Source organism: Heloderma suspectum, chromosome 4 (assembly GCF_057233095.1).
Source record: "Heloderma suspectum isolate Gila_16-S chromosome 4, 16-S_ref, whole genome shotgun sequence".
Taxonomy (NCBI): Eukaryota; Metazoa; Chordata; class Lepidosauria; order Squamata; family Helodermatidae; genus Heloderma; species Heloderma suspectum.
Window position 1 is genome coordinate 171,233,211 of NC_139461.1, and position 16,571 is coordinate 171,249,781.

The following is a 16,571-nucleotide window of genomic DNA, read 5'->3' on the forward strand; positions in this document are numbered from 1 at the left end:
GTGACAAAGGAGAGACAGGGTATTGGTTAAAATGGGGACAAAGCAGGACCGTGGAGGATGGGTTTCAAACAGCTTTCACAAGTGATGGTGAGTTTTTTATGGGCTGTTGTTTTTCTCAGCTTAAATCTTCAGGGTCTTGATATTTGAGAAGTACTCGGTACATAAGCCCATCAAAAATCTAGTACTCAAGAAAAATCCACCAATGTATTTTTATCATGTTCATATGGAAAGTCGGTTTAGGGCCAGCCTAGAATCATAGAATCATAGAATAGTAGGGTTGGAAGGGGCCTACAAGGCCATCGAGTCCAACCCCCTGCTCAATGCAGGAATCTAAGTCAGAGCATCCCTGACAAATGGCTGTCCAGCCTCATCTTGAAGGCCTTCAGTGTGGGAGAGCCCACCACCTCCCCAGGTAATTGGTTCCATTGTCGTATTGCTCTTACAGTCAGGAAGTTTTTCCTGATGTTCAGCCGGAATCTGGCTTCCTGTAACTTGAGCCCATTATTCCGTGTCCTGCACTCTGGGATGATCAAGAAGAGATCCTGGCCTTCTTCTCTGTGACAACCTTTCAAGTACTTGAAGAGTGCTATCATATCTCCCCTCAGTCTTCTCAAGGCTAAACATGCCCAGTTCTTTCAGTCTCTCTTTATAGGGCTTTGTTTCCAGTCCCCTGATCATCTTTGTTGCCCTCCTCTGAACCCTCTCCAGTTTGTCTGCATCCTTCTTAAAGTGTGGTGCCCAGAACTGGACACAGTACTCCAGATGAGGCCTAACCAGTGCTGAGTAGAGGGGAACTAGTAGTTCCTGGGATTTAGAAGCTATGCTTCTATTAATGCAGCCCAAAATAGCATTTGCCTTTTTTGCAGCCACATGACATTGTTGGCTCATATTCAGCTTGTGATCAACAACAATTCCAAGATCCTTCTTGCTTGTAGTGTTGTTGAGCCACGTATCCCCCATCTTGTAACTGTGCATTTGGTTTCTTTTTCCTAGGTGCAGAACTTGGCATTTATCCCTATTAAATGTCATTCTGTTGTTCTTTAAGGGAAACAGCATTGCTGTTACTGTTACTGGTGTTTTGGATGAGGCCATTCAAAGTCTGAGTGACTAGTGTATTCATGAAGGTGTGCCAGTGTGGTGTAGTGGTTAGAGTGTTCGACTGGGACTCAGGAGATCTGGGTTGCAGTCCCCACTCGGCCATGGAAGCTCACTGGGTGACTTTAGGCCAGTCACAGACTCTCAGCCCAACCTACCTCACAGGGCTGTTGTCATGAGGATAAAATGGAGAGGACGGGGATTATGTACACCACCTTGGATTCCTTCAGGAGGAAAAACGATGGGACATAAATGTAATAAAGGGACCCTATGAATACTGGCATCTGGAAATGAGATACAGAATGAACTGCTTTAAGCTCAGGCAGAACATTTCAAGACAGAGGAGATAAAAATCAGATGCTGGAAGCTCCGTCTGGCCCTTCCAGAATTCTGCAAACAAAAGAATGAAACACAACAAAGGCAGCAGATTTATTTTGAAATTATGAAACCAATATAAAAGAGTCTTAACATTTACCAGTTTGGGGGGTGGGGGTTGTATCCAAAATAGCTCATGGAAAACTGCTACATTATAGCTTGACAGGTATCATCCCCTTTTCACAGACAAGGGGAACTAAGGCACAGAAATGTGTGCTGATATGACTAAGGCACAAATGGCCAACAGTGATAACATCAGAAATAACACTTGTACATGTTTCTGCTAAGCAATGCAGATTCCTTTTGTTTCCATTAAAAAAACCTTACAGGCTTAAAAAATGATCTCGAACTTCTTCAAGCAACTTGATGCCTGCAATAGAATTCCTGCAAAATAATTCATCTGCATTCATCACTAAACTTAGGCAGGAAGATACACATGTAATGAAGAATATTCTTTATTTGGGTTAGGAGGTATTACTCTCTTTGCCTCTTCCCAATGCCTAGTATTGTATATTTTTGCATACATAATAGACAGGGGAATTATTACATTTGTAACAAAGCTTTTATAATACTCCTGTGACAATTTGCCTTTTTAAAAAATTCCCCTTCCGTTGATTCCAGCGGGATGGCAAATAACTAAGTGAGCTCCAGGGGTAGCATGGTTTTTTCTCCCACTCTGGGGGGATGTCTGGCGAACTGGGAGGCTCTGGATCTATAGCCTCCCGCGATATGCCCCGACACACTCCCAGAACATCCCCAGTTTGCCATGGCCGCTGGCAGGGCACCACCAGCAGGGTAACCGTGGCAGTCGGAGGCTCAGCTGCTGTCCAGGGAGGAACTGCGTGGACAGACCTCTCTGCTCACGGGGGGGAGGCCCACAGGATTCTCTGGTCCCTGGGACACCCTCTCATGTTTACATTTCATGTGTATGTGTCACGTTTAGTGTACTTCCATGACTGTGACTGGCTGTCTAATAATTCTGAATCTTTCTAGGATAACCCTAAAAAATCTTTAATGGTTTGACTTAAGTATGCAAACCCTTTTGTTATGTCTGAGTTTCAGATAACCAGTTACTTAATAGGCAAAATGCTACCTTAGTTTTAATCCTTTTAAAATTAGTTTGCTAATAAACTATTTGCGTTTTTACTTTTAACAACCCCTTTAAAAATATATATTTTTAAGGGTTTTCAACCTCATAACATTTTTGAGAGGGTTCCTCACAATTCCAAATTCTTTGTATATTTTTGCTAATTGTGTGTGTTATGTATGTATATATATTATATGCAGGTCTTTGAATCTCTTGAGTTCATCTAGTAGACTCAGAGTGCAATCCAATGCACGTTTAAACTGCCCCCCCCCCCATGTTCTACAACTCTCAGGGGAAGTTGTAGGGCTCTGCAGAAGAGGATCTTTCAGCAGGTGTAACTTAGCATGAAGGGGTGAGAAAGCCTCCAGTACTAAAATCCCCCTTTCTATGGTTATTTAAGGAACAGAAGGCCTATCCTCTTTTATATCTTGTCACCTTGGTGTCCCTACTAATGTGATCTCTTTCACACTGAATTTTATTTTACACAACATAACGATTTTTAAAGTGCTTTATTCTTATTCCTGACCTGCACAGACTTGTAGTGTCACTTAAAAATTACAAACCTAATTTTACTTCCTTATTTATTTATTTACTCACTAGCAGTGCAGCCAACTGACCAAAAGCCCTAATCTGACCTACTCTTGCAGCTTTAGCAGCAGTTTGCACAAATCAGAATGTGAAGCTTTTCACCGTATGGAGGTGTGCATCAGCACCTGTTAATTGTGGCGGATTAAACCATTGTTAGAAGCACAGCACAAAAGTTGACAACGCTATTCAAAATAATTCAGGCTGTAGCTGAAGATTCTACTTCAAAGTAGCAGAGCATACAACAAAGACCCTGAACTTGCCTTGCTAACAGCTTTGGCCTAGAGATGTGAAACAGCTGGATTCAGGTTGATCTGGGCTTTTCTAAAGCAGCACGCACAATCTTGATCTCTGATCATTCCCCTGCCTTTGTGAATAACCTTCTAATGCAAGAGAGTATAGAATAGCCACCTTGTTTCATTCTGCCTTAGCATGAAGTTCCCTAGGAGACAAGCAGAGGGAACAGCAGGAGAAACTGACAGCTGCAACCCTATGCACAATTTCTAGGGAAGAAGCCCTACTGAATACACGGTGACTTATTTCTGAGTAGATGTACAAAGGGTTGCACTGTAAGTGCAAATGGCGCAGAAGTGAAATAATTAACACAGCAGCTAATGCAGGATGGGATACAATGGAATTACTGCAATGTAAACATGGTAGCTGCTGGTGTGGAACATGCTAGCATCTCCCATTTAAAAGCAGGGACCAGATTCTAACAAAAAAACCCAACCCGTAAATATCAATTAGAATGTAAAAGAGCATTTCTTTTGGCATAGAGTTTGTTAGGATCTACTTTGGAGCAGATTTGTCCTGAGAGATTCCACTCACATGGCACAGTCCAACTGTTTGTATTGATCTATCATAATTCCCACCCCCACTTACTATTCTCCTTTTACTGCTTCCTGCATTTACATCCCACATTCAGAATGGCTTTGCTTCTTAGCTTACAGCAAGAGTGCAGAACGTCTTTCAGCTCAAGGGCCCAATTCAACTCCGAAGAAGCTCTCGGGGGCTGCATTCCAGTGGTGGGCAGGGCCATAGGCAAAGGGCCAAAATGGCAAAATATCCCAGCCTATTGGAGCTTGAAGCTCTGGCTGCCAGTAACGAAGCCTTAGGAGAGGCATTTCAACCTTTTAGAATGGGGAGAAAATGGCATAAACACCAGGAAACTGCCAAACGATTGGTAGTTGAGGGAAAGGGGGTGGGGCCTGGCCCAAGAAGGCTGGATGTGGCCTGTAGGCCTGAGGTTCCCCACCCATGGTTTTCAGTGTGTTCTTCAGTTGAGATTCTACTCATTTTCACAGGCTCAAGCCATGTCTGAAGCCACAGGTGTGTATTCATCCTGTGGGATCTGCATGGTGCTGCATACCTGTCTTCCATGCAACTGTCCTACAGTAAGGGCTGGAGGCATTATTACCACTAGGTTTTCGTACACCTAACCATTTCCCTTTTAAATGGAACAATTACCTTCACTACCATTCTTCCTTACCTACACAGTAGTGCTCTCCATCTCATCCAAGGCTGATTCGCTCAATTTCCTACCTCAAAAACAAAGGAAGAGCCATGCAACTTGCTCAGGCACACCCAAGAGTAGATCCGCAGGAGCCTTAAGCAACTTTGCTAATTTAATACAAAGTTCACACACGCCCTGAGCTCGGTCTGTGCTGGTTCCACACCTTTCAGTACAGCAGATGGGAACAACATTTGGGCCAATCTAAGCTGAATGGTTTGTGCTATTCTTTCTGTGCTTTCAATTAAGTGTCAAAGCACCAAAGCAGACATACAGGAAGGACCTGTGCAGAGACACTAAACACTGCAGTGCAGGCAGCCTCCAAAATGTCACAGATGGTTACGGAAGTAGAACTGGTTACTTTGTGTGTGAGGAGTTAATATAAACTATAAGTCCCTCCCAAATTTCAGGTATATTTTGTAAGGTAGACTGTTCACTCTATACACAAGGATTTCATCTACACAGAGGAAAGCTGGGAGACAGCATCGTTTTAAAACTAAAGTTTAAGAAGGGCAGATTCTGCTAAGAGTGGTTTTCTGAAAGAGACAGTGACTCTTTCAGTGACAGAGATGCCAGCGGAGGCTGGTGGCTATTTCACTGGGGCAGTAAATCCACTCTGGATTTCAGTCAGAACCAATCAAAACTCTAAAGGAGCTATCCAAGGTGCTGAACCCATTTTGGGGACAGGGCTCAGCACTTTGCATAGCTCCTTTAGAGATCTGAGTTGTTTCTGGCTGAAACCCAGAGCAGATTCACTGCCCCACAGAAATAGGAGCCACCAGCTTCCATTGATTTTCCTCCAGTGACAAAAACAGTCTGGTTGTGTGATCTGCAAGGGTCAAGTATAGCCCTCTTGTCTCTTATCTAATTTTTTAAAAACTAGCATTCCAGTTGCAACAAATTTCACAACCATGTGTGTGTAACGTATGATTTAGTAACTTTGGTAATCAGCTGCTTTACCCAATCTGATTTCACAACTTCATATTAAATTTGTATTAAAACTCTATAGCATACCTGTTCAGCTCTGAGGTACAAATTATTATAAATTTTAACAATTAATTTCAAAGCTGTCAATTTATTTTCGGGGAAATTATTATTTTTCTGTAAATCTAAGCATTGGCAGCTTTCATTTGAGACAGTTCCGAACTCGATCAGATAATATTTAGGGGTCGAAAGGGTTCAGCTCTGCAATACAAATTATTATAAACTTTAACAATTAATTGTGAAGCTATCAATTTATTTTTGGGGGTGCGATTATTTTTCTGCAGATCTTTAATTTGAGACTGTTCCAGATTTGATGGGATAATATTTAGGGGTCGAAACGAAATCAAAAATTTGTGCTCCGTATTAATATATAGATTGTCTCCAGGATGCATCACAAATGCCAACCCACTTCAAAAATGATCTAATTGCTATATTGCTCAATTTGTCAAGGAAGTCATGATCAAACCTGACATCAAAATGGATAACCCATCTAAAATTAGTGTGCTTCTCATTAATACTTCCAGACCCCTGCTTGGCTTACTGCCTCTCAGAAACGGTCTTCTGATTGGTGCAAAGCCTGCAAAGCTTTCTGGCTTTCCCTTGAAGGCCACCTCAGTCACCTCTTGGTCTGGTTTGTGAAAGGCAGCCATGTTCCTCTATCGCTTGTAGAGGAAAGACTGGCAGGACTAAGTGGGATATGCGGCTCCACAGCCCACTCAGCTTGTCTGTGTCCATGTGGTTGTAGGACCTGGGCGTGTCCGAGTTTGTGAACTTGGCCCAGAGGAAGTCCCGCACATTTTCTTCCACAAGCTGCAAGCCAATGTTAGGCTCCAGTTTCTCATCTTCCAGCAAAACTGTCAAAATCAGGGCCACGTCTTTGAAGGCCGCACTCTCATGGTCGCAGTACTTGTAAAAGATTAAGGTGGAACCTGCAGGCAGCGACTCAAACCGGTGCACCACAGCCGCCTTCCCTCCTCCGTGGAAGCCAAGGCTCAGCTCCTCGTCAACTGCCAGCTTGGCGCGGTCGCTGCTTAGAGTGGATTTCGAAACTCCGTCTACCTGGATCGTACTACTCTCAAGGGATGACGAATAGGCATCGGCAATCCGGGTGCTCAGACAATTCAAGGTCGCTTTGGCTTCCTGAGCAGCAGTAAAGATTAAGATCGCTGGCTCAGTGTGGTGGGAAGCATTGAGGTGTTTCTGCAGGACCTTCCGGACCCGTCCCCACAGGTAAGGGCTCTGACCTGGGAAACTGTCCTTCAGTGGATCAAACCTTGACAGGAAGGCCTCCACAGCTGGATTTATTGGCACATTTGGGCGACGGGAAGTGTAGTAGCCACTGCTGCTTACAAAAATGGCAACTAAAAGCACCATAACTCCTAGAACAATTCCAGTGGAGTGAAAGCCTAATAACCCAGGGTGGAGAATGCGGAGTGGAGAGAGACAGAAAATTATTCAGAAAGGAGCACATGTTCACAAATAATCCACATGGCAATAGGTTCATGGCAGTACATTATTAAGCTCCTAAATCCACAGAATTCGTCATCTTGTATTTGGCCTGATTAAGAGGTCTGTGTTTTCGAGAAGCTTGAGTTCACCAAACATGCAGAAGGTAACTGAATAAAATGTATTCCATTTCCCTGTTTCGTATTTCTTTCCCGTATTTTTAAATCAGTAAATTCTAGGAAAGACTATTGATTTCTCAACTCATGCATATTAGAAAAGTGTCTTAGGGTGCAATCCTGTGCACATTTAGACAGAAAATGTCCTATAACTTCCACCATTCCTCAGCCAGCAATGCTGGCTGGGGCACCCTGAGAGCTGTAGGACTTTTTCCTGTCTAAATCTGCATAGGACTGCATCCTTAAAAACCATTTCCATAAAGGTTTCTGGCTATCATACTAAGGGCGCAATCCTATTGAGATAGACATCAGCTGATGCCTATCCAAAGCAGGGCGGATGGTGCATGGAGGGGATCTTCTTTCCGTGCTCCAGCTTCCCTGCATTTGTGGCTAGATGCACGTTTTCGTGCATCTAGCTGCAGCTTAGGGGAGGGGGAGGAAAGGGGCCTGGAGATCCAATAGGAAGCTGTCTAAAGTGGCTTCTGCGGTCTCCTCCCCGCCCCTGGGACCACCCTCTTTTTGCCTTCTCTGTGCTCCGTTTACAAGCGAGGAGATGACAGCGGCATGGAAAGAACCATGCAGGCTATGAAGGGGCAGGGGAGGGGAGCACGTTTTCTGGGAACTGAGTCAGGACGACCTTGGTTTCCAAAAACCAAAAAATCCTATGGCCTCTAGACAGTGTCTAGAGGCCATAGGATTGCTCTCTAACAAAATTTATTCAGCAATACACAGTTTGATTATGTTTCATTTAATTGGACCTTTTGTCTGTAGAAGCCCAGATTAAATTTAAAATTCAACATGTGGATACAGCAAGTGTCCACATTTTCAGTGTGAATTTCTCCTTGCCCCAGGTCATTGTTGTTGAGGGCAGCAGTGGGGAAATACGAGATATCATTATATCAGGCCATGGGCAAGTTCTACTAGAAGTTATCAAGGGGAGCTATTTATTTATTTAAAATATATAACAGCTACACAAGCAGCTACCATTTTCCACCACAGCCACGTTAGCTCAATATTTAGTTGGCCCTTATTCACCTATCTTGGGTATTTACTGCTGACTAGGGAAAATAATGCAGTTATTTTCCATAGAAAATGTGCATACCCTTAAGGGCTACCTAAAAATAAAATAAAATAAAATAAAATACACAATCTTTGCATGGACATGGCTCTCTGTGTGCTGGAGTAGGGTTGGTGGTAGAGGATTCTGCACATGTGGGAGCTGGAGGAAAGGATACAGCGAGACATTGATTTAGTTTACACATAATAGTGGCACATCCTGGATTAATCTACCCAGGGTTTGCCAGAGTTGTGTGGCGTTGCCATTTTGAATATGCAACCTCCAATCAGAGGTTATTTCACGACTTGCTTGATCATGCGAATTGGCCATATGGGTTAATTATGGGGTTAACAACCCACAGTTTGGCTTGGTTCACATGAAACGACAACCCTGAGTATCGGTTGCTGTTGAATCATGGGTTGTTGCTGAATTGTGGGTTGTCACTGTGTGCAAACCCTGCACTATGGTTTAACTATGGGTTGTTAACCACGAACAACCCAGGAAGAGACCCCATAGTTTGTTGTTCAGTTGTGAACTTTGGGTTGTTTATACCATGGGTTGTCATTGTGTGTGAACCCAGAACCATGAGCTGGGCTGTTCCCACAGTTGGCCACTCGTCTCTGTTTAACATGGCTTGTTTCACCAGGATACAGAGGTGACAGGCAAGAATGTTAAAAAAAACAAAATGTAAGCCCCCTCTACATGCCAGTACTACAGTGCCACAAACAACCCAGGGATTAAGAAAACAAACCATGGTTTGTTTGATAGTCTGCCACACAAACCACGGTTAACCAGGAGCTAAATAAATGGATTAGCATTATGTACAAACCAGGTCTCAGGAAATACATAGCAAAACATTTTCAAGCATTGCTGGGAGGACTTACGTTGAAGTAACCAGCTACCCAGCAAGTTAATTAGCAGACCCACCCTCTCAGGTCTCATCTGTCTTTCTGCTATTCTATGTTTGTCTTCTCTACTTAGGAGGCCAGATAAGAGGACTAATGAGGAGTACACACAGAAATGCAGCGATTCCACACACCATTCAAAATATAGAACAGTTCTGAGAAATATCCTTGCATTGTTCTGCTATGCAACAGCCCTGTTCTTTACATAAAGAGGTTATCTAAACATCTGCAGGGCTGCCATAAAACTGCAGAGCATCTATTAGAATATTCCATGTATAACGTTCCATATTTTAAAAAAACAAAAACCTGAAAAATGTGCGAGTACAAGCTCAAGGGAGTTTGAATGAGCTACCAAAAGTCAGGAATGGTGTCTTTCCTTCCAGTGTTTCCTCCCGGTCTAACGATCTATTGTCTACATAAATGCATGAGCCTCAAGAATCTCCTCCACTTAAAGAACCAAAAATAAGACTTTTCACAGTGCACCAACTTTTTAAACATCATGTAACAAGAATCAATGTTATACAACACATGTATTTTGCATACTTCATTCCAGCTGCTTAATTTAAATATGTTGGTCCTGAGTTGGTGTGTTTTAAACTGATCTCTTTCTTGTGTGCAGCTAAAAAAAAAAGGGTTAGCTTAATTATTAAAGACTAATATGGACCAGATTACTGGGTTTCCTCAGCAAGGACATTGTTGCCTTACCTTCACTGAAGGATTTCTTCCTCTCCGCGCCTTTAGGCTTTTGAACTAATTGTTCTATTTCTTTGTCCAACAGATCCTCTTTTGTTTCTTCAGGATGGTCCGATGAGTGTTGGCTTTGCTGGCTTGCTGAACTTCTTGTTTTTTCTTCTAGGATGCTTTTTGGTGAATAGTTTTTCTCTTCCATTGAAGAATCTTGCAGGGGAACTTGGGCCAAACATTCACGCTTTTCATCTGAGGAATCCACCACATCTTTGCCTACAGAACTGTCAGGTAAGGTAGCTGAACCTTGGGGAAGCCCCATCTTGCATTCTGGATGGCCACTGGTCTCAGAATGGTCCAATGAGTGTTGGCTTTGCTGACTCACAGAACTTCTTGTTTTTTCTTCTAAGATACTTTTGGTTGAACTGTTTTTCTTCTCCATTGAAGGATCTTGCAGGGGAACTTGGGTCAAACATTCACTCTTTTCATCTGAGGAATCCACCACATCTTTGCCTACAGAACTGTCAGGTAAGGTAGCTGAACCTTGGGGAAGCCCCACGTTGCATCCTGGATGGCCACTGGTCTCTGATTTTAACAGAATTCCATGAAAATCCAAGTGCTTTTCCAACAAGGAATCCTTTTTTGTTTCGTCAGTTTCTTTTTCTTCAGTGCCGGCAAGGATATTTTCACTCACTTGAGACCCAAGAGTCATCTTCCTCTGTGATGTCAGCTCCTCTCCTTCAGGGAAGTCTGTAAGGGCCAACATATAAAAATGGTTGGCTGCTGTGCAATGATTATTAGTTATTTATTATTTATTACATTTCTGTACTGCCCCATAGCTGAAGCTCTCTGGGCAGTTTACAAAGGTTAAAAACATTAAAAATACAATATAAAAATTTTAAAACATAAAAAACACAAAAGCAGACACTATACACAGAGACAACATATATCTAAAAACAACTTTGAGCGATCAGCCAAACCATAAAACAAATCTAGGATCAATTAAAACTCATCACATGCTGCCAAATGCCTGGGAGAAAAGTCTTGACCTGGCACCAAAAAGATAACAATGTTGGTGCCAGGTGGGCCTCATCGGGGAGATCATTCCATAATTGGGGAGCCACTACCAAGAAGGCCCTCTCCCTTGTTGCTGTCTTCTGAGCCTCCCTCAGAGCAGGCACCCGAGGAGGACCTTAAATGCTGAGCGTAGTGTACAGGTATGTTCGAGCCGGGAGAGGCACCCCATCAGGTATTGTAGTCCTGAGCCATGTAAGGTTTCATAGGTTACAACCAGCACCTTGAATTGGGTTTGGAAACATGTAGGCAGCCAATGTAAGTGGGCAGAGTTGGTCTTATATGTTTGGACCTTCTGGTCCCCGTTATCAATCCGTTAGTTCCAATTTGCTCAAAAAGCTATTTACAGTTCTGGGCAGAGAAAGTTCCACACTGCACATCCAGTGAATTACTACAAGCCACTATTTCAAATTGTTTCTCAGGTTATTATTGTTAACTGTCTTAATTGTCTTTTGTTCGAAATTTCATTTTGTTATTCCTGTATGCCATGTTGGGACGTGGCTTTTGGCTGAAATGTGGCCTAAATGTATCTTATATAAAACAGTAAGATAAGGCTGGTTTTGCCACTGAATACTGTCTCTCACATTTATAACCTGCCCTTCCTTCAAGGGGCTCAAGGTCATATATCCCATTTAACCTGCTGAGACATGAGTGACTATCCCAAAATTTTAGAAATGAATGGAAATTCCTCTCCAGGCGTCTCCAGTAACTTCAAGTCCAACAGTTTACCGGGGCTGCTCAATGCTTTCTGGAGCTTTTCGGAGCTCTGGAGCTGCTGCTGCTGCAACTTCATAGTGTCCGGCTTAATTGTGTCTAAACTTCAGTAAAGTAAAATCATTTCTGTGTTGGGGTGTGGGCAGCTGGGGTTACTTAAACTTGAAACTGTGTGTTGTTTAGCTGCAAAGTTTGGAAGGGCTGGGGAAAAGAGAAGAGATGACATGGTAACAGAATTATTGCTCTGTCTGATCATACATGGATCCACCAGTTGCACAGTGAGTTCCACCACCACCCCTAACCTGATAAAAGGGCATAGAAAATATAATTCTGAAAGAACTACCCTGATTCAGGACTGAACTGATATTTCATAAGAAAGGGATACCCATGGGGTTTTGATTAGGGGACAGCTCACACAGAATACGAAGTCAATACAGACGTTTATTAACATAAATATACTGGACTCAAATATCTTTCCCTGAATATGTTTTGGTTCTGTTGTAGAGATTTCTGTACAAACCAGTTATACCATGTCTCATGTCCAGCCATACCATTTTGAGCAGTCTGCTTGATCTCCTCTGTCATCTTATCCTGAGTTTTGATGTCTTGATTTGTTTAGTTTCACCTTCTGGCTCAGTCAGAAAGCAGTCTTTTATCTATTCTGAATGGCTTGGCAGATTGTAAGCAGGTTGCACATACCATCCCCCCCAGGTCTTGGAAAATAAGACTTGTCCAGCTAAAGAGAAAATTAAAAAGAAATATTAGAAACGATGACTCATTAAGTAAGATCAATCTTCTTAACTAAGGCTGCAATTATAAACACAGTTGCTGGAGAGTAAGGGAGCAATCCTATTGAGATAGTCGTAAGCCTCTGAACTTGGATGACTATCCAATGCAGGGCAGCCAGAGTACGGAGGTGAACCTCGGTGATTTCTCCTGTCTAGCCAGAAAGTTCGGAGCAGGAGTGCGGGAGGTTGTGCAATGCATAGGAAGCTGCATAATGCAGCTTCTGTGGTCTCCTCCCCTCCCCCGACCCCCTTTCCCCATCTCTGCACTCCATTTCCAAGCGCAAAGACGTAGCCGGGGGAGGGAGCAGGGAGTGCAGTTTCTGGGAACCAAGTGTGGTTTCTGGCTCCAACCTTGGTTCCCAAGGTCCCACAGTGTCTAATGGCTATACAATTGCGCCCGAAGTCTCACTGAACTCAGTTTGAGTCACTTCTGAGTAAACATGCTTAGGTGCTGCTCCATAACTGAAGAGATTTCCTGTCACATTTCTAAAGCCGGTTCTTTTAAGTTGTTGCTCAAAAAGAGCTTCATGCAACATGAATTAAATTGTGCATGGATCAAGAAATATTGGCTTGCATCCAGAGTAGCACTTAGCAGAGTTCTGCTTGTGCTGGAGGAAGGGGGCAGGGATGCAATCTTTGCAATTCCTCCGTCCTCCTGCAGTCCCTATGCCTCCTGAGAGCCATTCTGGAGTGCTGGAAGACCCTCTGGAATAGAATGAGAGGGGCAGAAGAAGGAATCATCAAAGACTGCTTCCCTGTCCCCTTCCTCCAGCAGGGAGCCTCCACTGGTTTCAATGACTTCCATTAATGGAAGGACCCCTTTCATTCACAAAATGGCTAATCTGGATCCAACACAAAATGTATTGGCCAGAAATTAATACAAATATAGAGATGACTGTTAAATTTTATGAAACTTGTCAAAAATATCAGAAATATTATAGTAGACCAGCAAATTAAGGTGGATAAAGAAGTAATCAGACCATGGCCAAAAATAGGAATTAATTTATTTGTATATATGGGGAATAGCTATGTCTTGGTAACTGACTATTTCTCAAATTTTCCAGATTTAGCAGTGTTCAATAACACGACAACAAAAGTCATAAAAGGAATCAAATCAATTTTTGCAAGACATGGTACACCTTCTAAGGTGGTTACTGATAATGGATAACAATTTAGATGTTCAGAAATGTAAAGAAATGTTCATTGGAATATTATTTTCAGCATGTCATTTCTAGTCCAAAATATATCCAGTTTAATGGATTAGCAGAAAACAGAGTTAAAATAATAAAGAAACTTCTCATAGAGGATTCACAAACTGATCCATATTCAGCTCCATTAGATGACAAAACAACAGAATTATAAATGGGATGGTCACATTTAGAGTTCTTATTTGGGAGGAAAATCAGAAAGACTCCCAGTGAATCTGAAACTAAAATAAGTTAGGGACAGCTAATGTAATAGTAATAAAACAGAATATAAATTAAAGCAGAAGATGTTCTATAAAATGGGCTCTCCCAACCTATAATCATTAAAGAAAAATGATAAGTTGAACCTATACAGTAGAAAATATTGGAAGGATTAAGGTATTAATATGAAGGAAGTGGCACCAAGATTATATGAGTTTAGAATGGAGAGCAGTGAGATATACAAAAGAAATATACAATTACATGCTACAGAAAATGAAATAATGCATGAATCGGAAATAAATGTTTTGCAAAACAGATAAAACAATGATGAATGGGGATCCCTTGTAATAAGATGGAGACAAAGGGAAACGGGGTAGATTGATTTAACTCAAGAAAAAATGCCAATTTAAATCGTAGATTTAAATCATACTTCCTATGGATACTTCTTCATGTATTTCCTAAATTGTGCAAATGTGAGTGCCTTGTTGTTGTTGTTCAGTCGTGTCCAACTCTTTGTGACCCCATGGACCATAGCATGCCAGGCCTTCCTGTCCTGTGCTCTCTCCCAGAGTGTGCTCAAGTCCATATTCATTGCAACAGTGATGCTATCTAATTTACAACTGAATAGAGTATCATTCACATTGTGGTTTTATTCTTATAACCAGGCCTGACATCTCTTTGTTGCACTGCATACATTTTGCATCCTTTCCTTTTTTACCTAAAGACGGAATGTCTTTCCAATACTCCCAATATTGGTCTATCTTATGACCAGTATGGGAACTGGGGTATACAATTGTTGTCTGGCCTTGCCAGCCAAGCCAAAAATTGCAGTCACCAGCCTTCCCCTCCCCGCCCAGCAAGCCTCCCCACACAAGAGGGGCATGCTGGCATGGGTATGGCTGCTTGAAGGTGCCCCTAGTGTCTTTGCACTGTAGCCAGCACTGGCCACACTGTCTGTGGCTGTTGGGCACCGGGCTGGGGAAAAGTCTCACACATCCAGCCTGGCTGCTCACACTGAGAGACACTGCTGCTACCAGGCGAGTGAAAGGATGTGCTTCCTGGTTGATCAGAGGAGACGATTCCACAGGCCATTTCTTGTGCCTGTTTGGCGAGTTTTAAGCACATCGAACCTGGTCGGATAACCCTAACCTAAGTTCGGAGGGGAGAACTCTGGGTAGTATCTAATGTTAGTCCTACTTAGAGTAGACGCATTGAAATGAGTGGGACTTAAAAATTAGTCCTGACTAACTTGTGCCCCATTCCTTTCAATGGGTCTACTCTAAGCAGGACTAATATCGGAGACTACCCTTTGTTACAGAGGGCCATTCTTAGGCATTTGGAAAAATGAAGGGAGAGAGAGCGCGTTAGCTGATCTTGCGCGCCCCAAGTTGCTGTTGTTATTAATAATAATATTATTATTATTATTGATTACACTTCTATACCGCCCATAGCCGAAGCTCTCTGGGCGGTTTACAAAAGTCAAAACGTTAAAGTAGAGTTGATTCCCTCTCCCCGACAATGCCGGGTTTCTACTCCAACGAATTGTGACGGCGATTGTCAAGGAGAGCGAGTCAAATTCATTGCTCGCGCTTGTCCCAAGGCTGGGCTTTCTTTCTTACCTCCTCTTGAGCGTATCCTTCTCCTCCTCCCCCTTTCTCTCTCTCTCCAGGAAGTAAAGCTGAGACGCCCCTTGTCTCCTGCGTTCTTGTGCGCCTTTCTCCGTCCCTTGTTGCCTGCAAGGAGGCTGTTTTGCAGAGAGATGGTTACGTCCAGCTCCTCGCCCAACTTCCTAGAAGCACAAGCGCGAGCACATAAGTCGCACGGCCGTAACTTCAATTTTGATCAACGTCAACACGATTTCTTCCTATAATACGAGGCTTCCCAGTGGGATGCTGGGATATGTAGGCCGAGGTGGCGTTTCCTGGTCGAGATAAACGCGGCGAAGATGTCGGACGGGGCAAGGTCTCTTCCAGCCTGGAATGTTCCGTTTTGTCCCCGGTTCCCTTCTTCATCAACATCACCGGCGCTGTGCCTTATCTCTTGAGCAATGCTGGCACTTTGGGATGGAAGGACAAAGTATTCACCCTTTCTCTCCCCCCCGCCCTCCCCCGGTAAGATGGCCAGATGCAAAAGACGGCAGGGCTCCCAGAAGACAGTGTTTCAGTTGGTGTACCGGTTCACAAGCCTGGCAAGCAAAGGTACATATTAAAGGGGAGAGGAGAGTTTGGAGATATTTACTAGTTTGTTTGTGATGACGACAACCGAGAGCCTTAAGGCAGGGGAGGGAGGGTAGCTGCTGAGTAGGAGGTTTGGTAGAAGGCAGGATTACTCTAACGCCCCAAGTTCACAAAATATCTCTCAGAAGGAAACCTGGCATATTACTGTTAAGAACATAGGCTACCACCCTATACTTACTTACCTGGGAGTAAGTCCCATTTAAGTCACTGCTTCTGAGTAGACATGTATAGGATTGCACTGACAATAATGTAAGAAGAGCCCTGCTGGATTAGACGAAAGGTCTTAGTGCTAGCCCAAAGTATTCAGCTCAGGCTCTTTTCATTTACAGTGTGGGCTGTTTACACAACTGTCTTGTGAGATTTTATAGATGGCTGAATGTGGCTGAAGAGCAGAAACTAGCTCAAGGCTGCTCAGTGAATCCATGGCTGAGGGCTTTGAAGCAGAGTT

General features: G+C 43.1%; 1 protein-coding gene across 1 annotated transcript; it reads right to left on the reverse strand.

The window, feature by feature from the left end:
• Positions 1–1,501: 1,501 nt before the first annotated feature.
• LOC146347750 (uncharacterized) lies at positions 1,502–15,896 on the reverse strand. The gene is made up of 4 exons (XM_084851279.1): positions 15,506–15,896; positions 12,244–12,428; positions 9,926–10,654; positions 1,502–7,042 (listed from the first exon to the last, which is right to left on the reverse strand). Exons 2-4 carry the CDS (start codon positions 12,275–12,277, stop codon positions 6,249–6,251), a joined length of 1,557 nt encoding a protein of 518 aa, XP_084707405.1. The 5' UTR covers positions 12,278–12,428; positions 15,506–15,896; the 3' UTR covers positions 1,502–6,248.
• Between the last annotated feature and the right edge of the window lie 675 nt (positions 15,897–16,571).

What these genes read in the sequence shown, in the direction of transcription:
- LOC146347750 (XM_084851279.1), bottom strand. Translation starts at nt 12,277, where the DNA reads ATGACAGAGGAGATCAAGCAGACTGCTCAAAATG. An exon ending in CAAGCAGACTGCTCAAAATG is followed by an intron (nt 10,655 to 12,243) that starts GTATGGCTGGAC and finishes TGGCCCTTACAG; the next exon opens with ACTTCCCTGAAGGAGAGGAG. An exon ending in GAAGAAATCCTTCAGTGAAG is followed by an intron (nt 7,043 to 9,925) that starts GTAAGGCAACAA and finishes CTGGGTTATTAG; the next exon opens with GCTTTCACTCCACTGGAATT.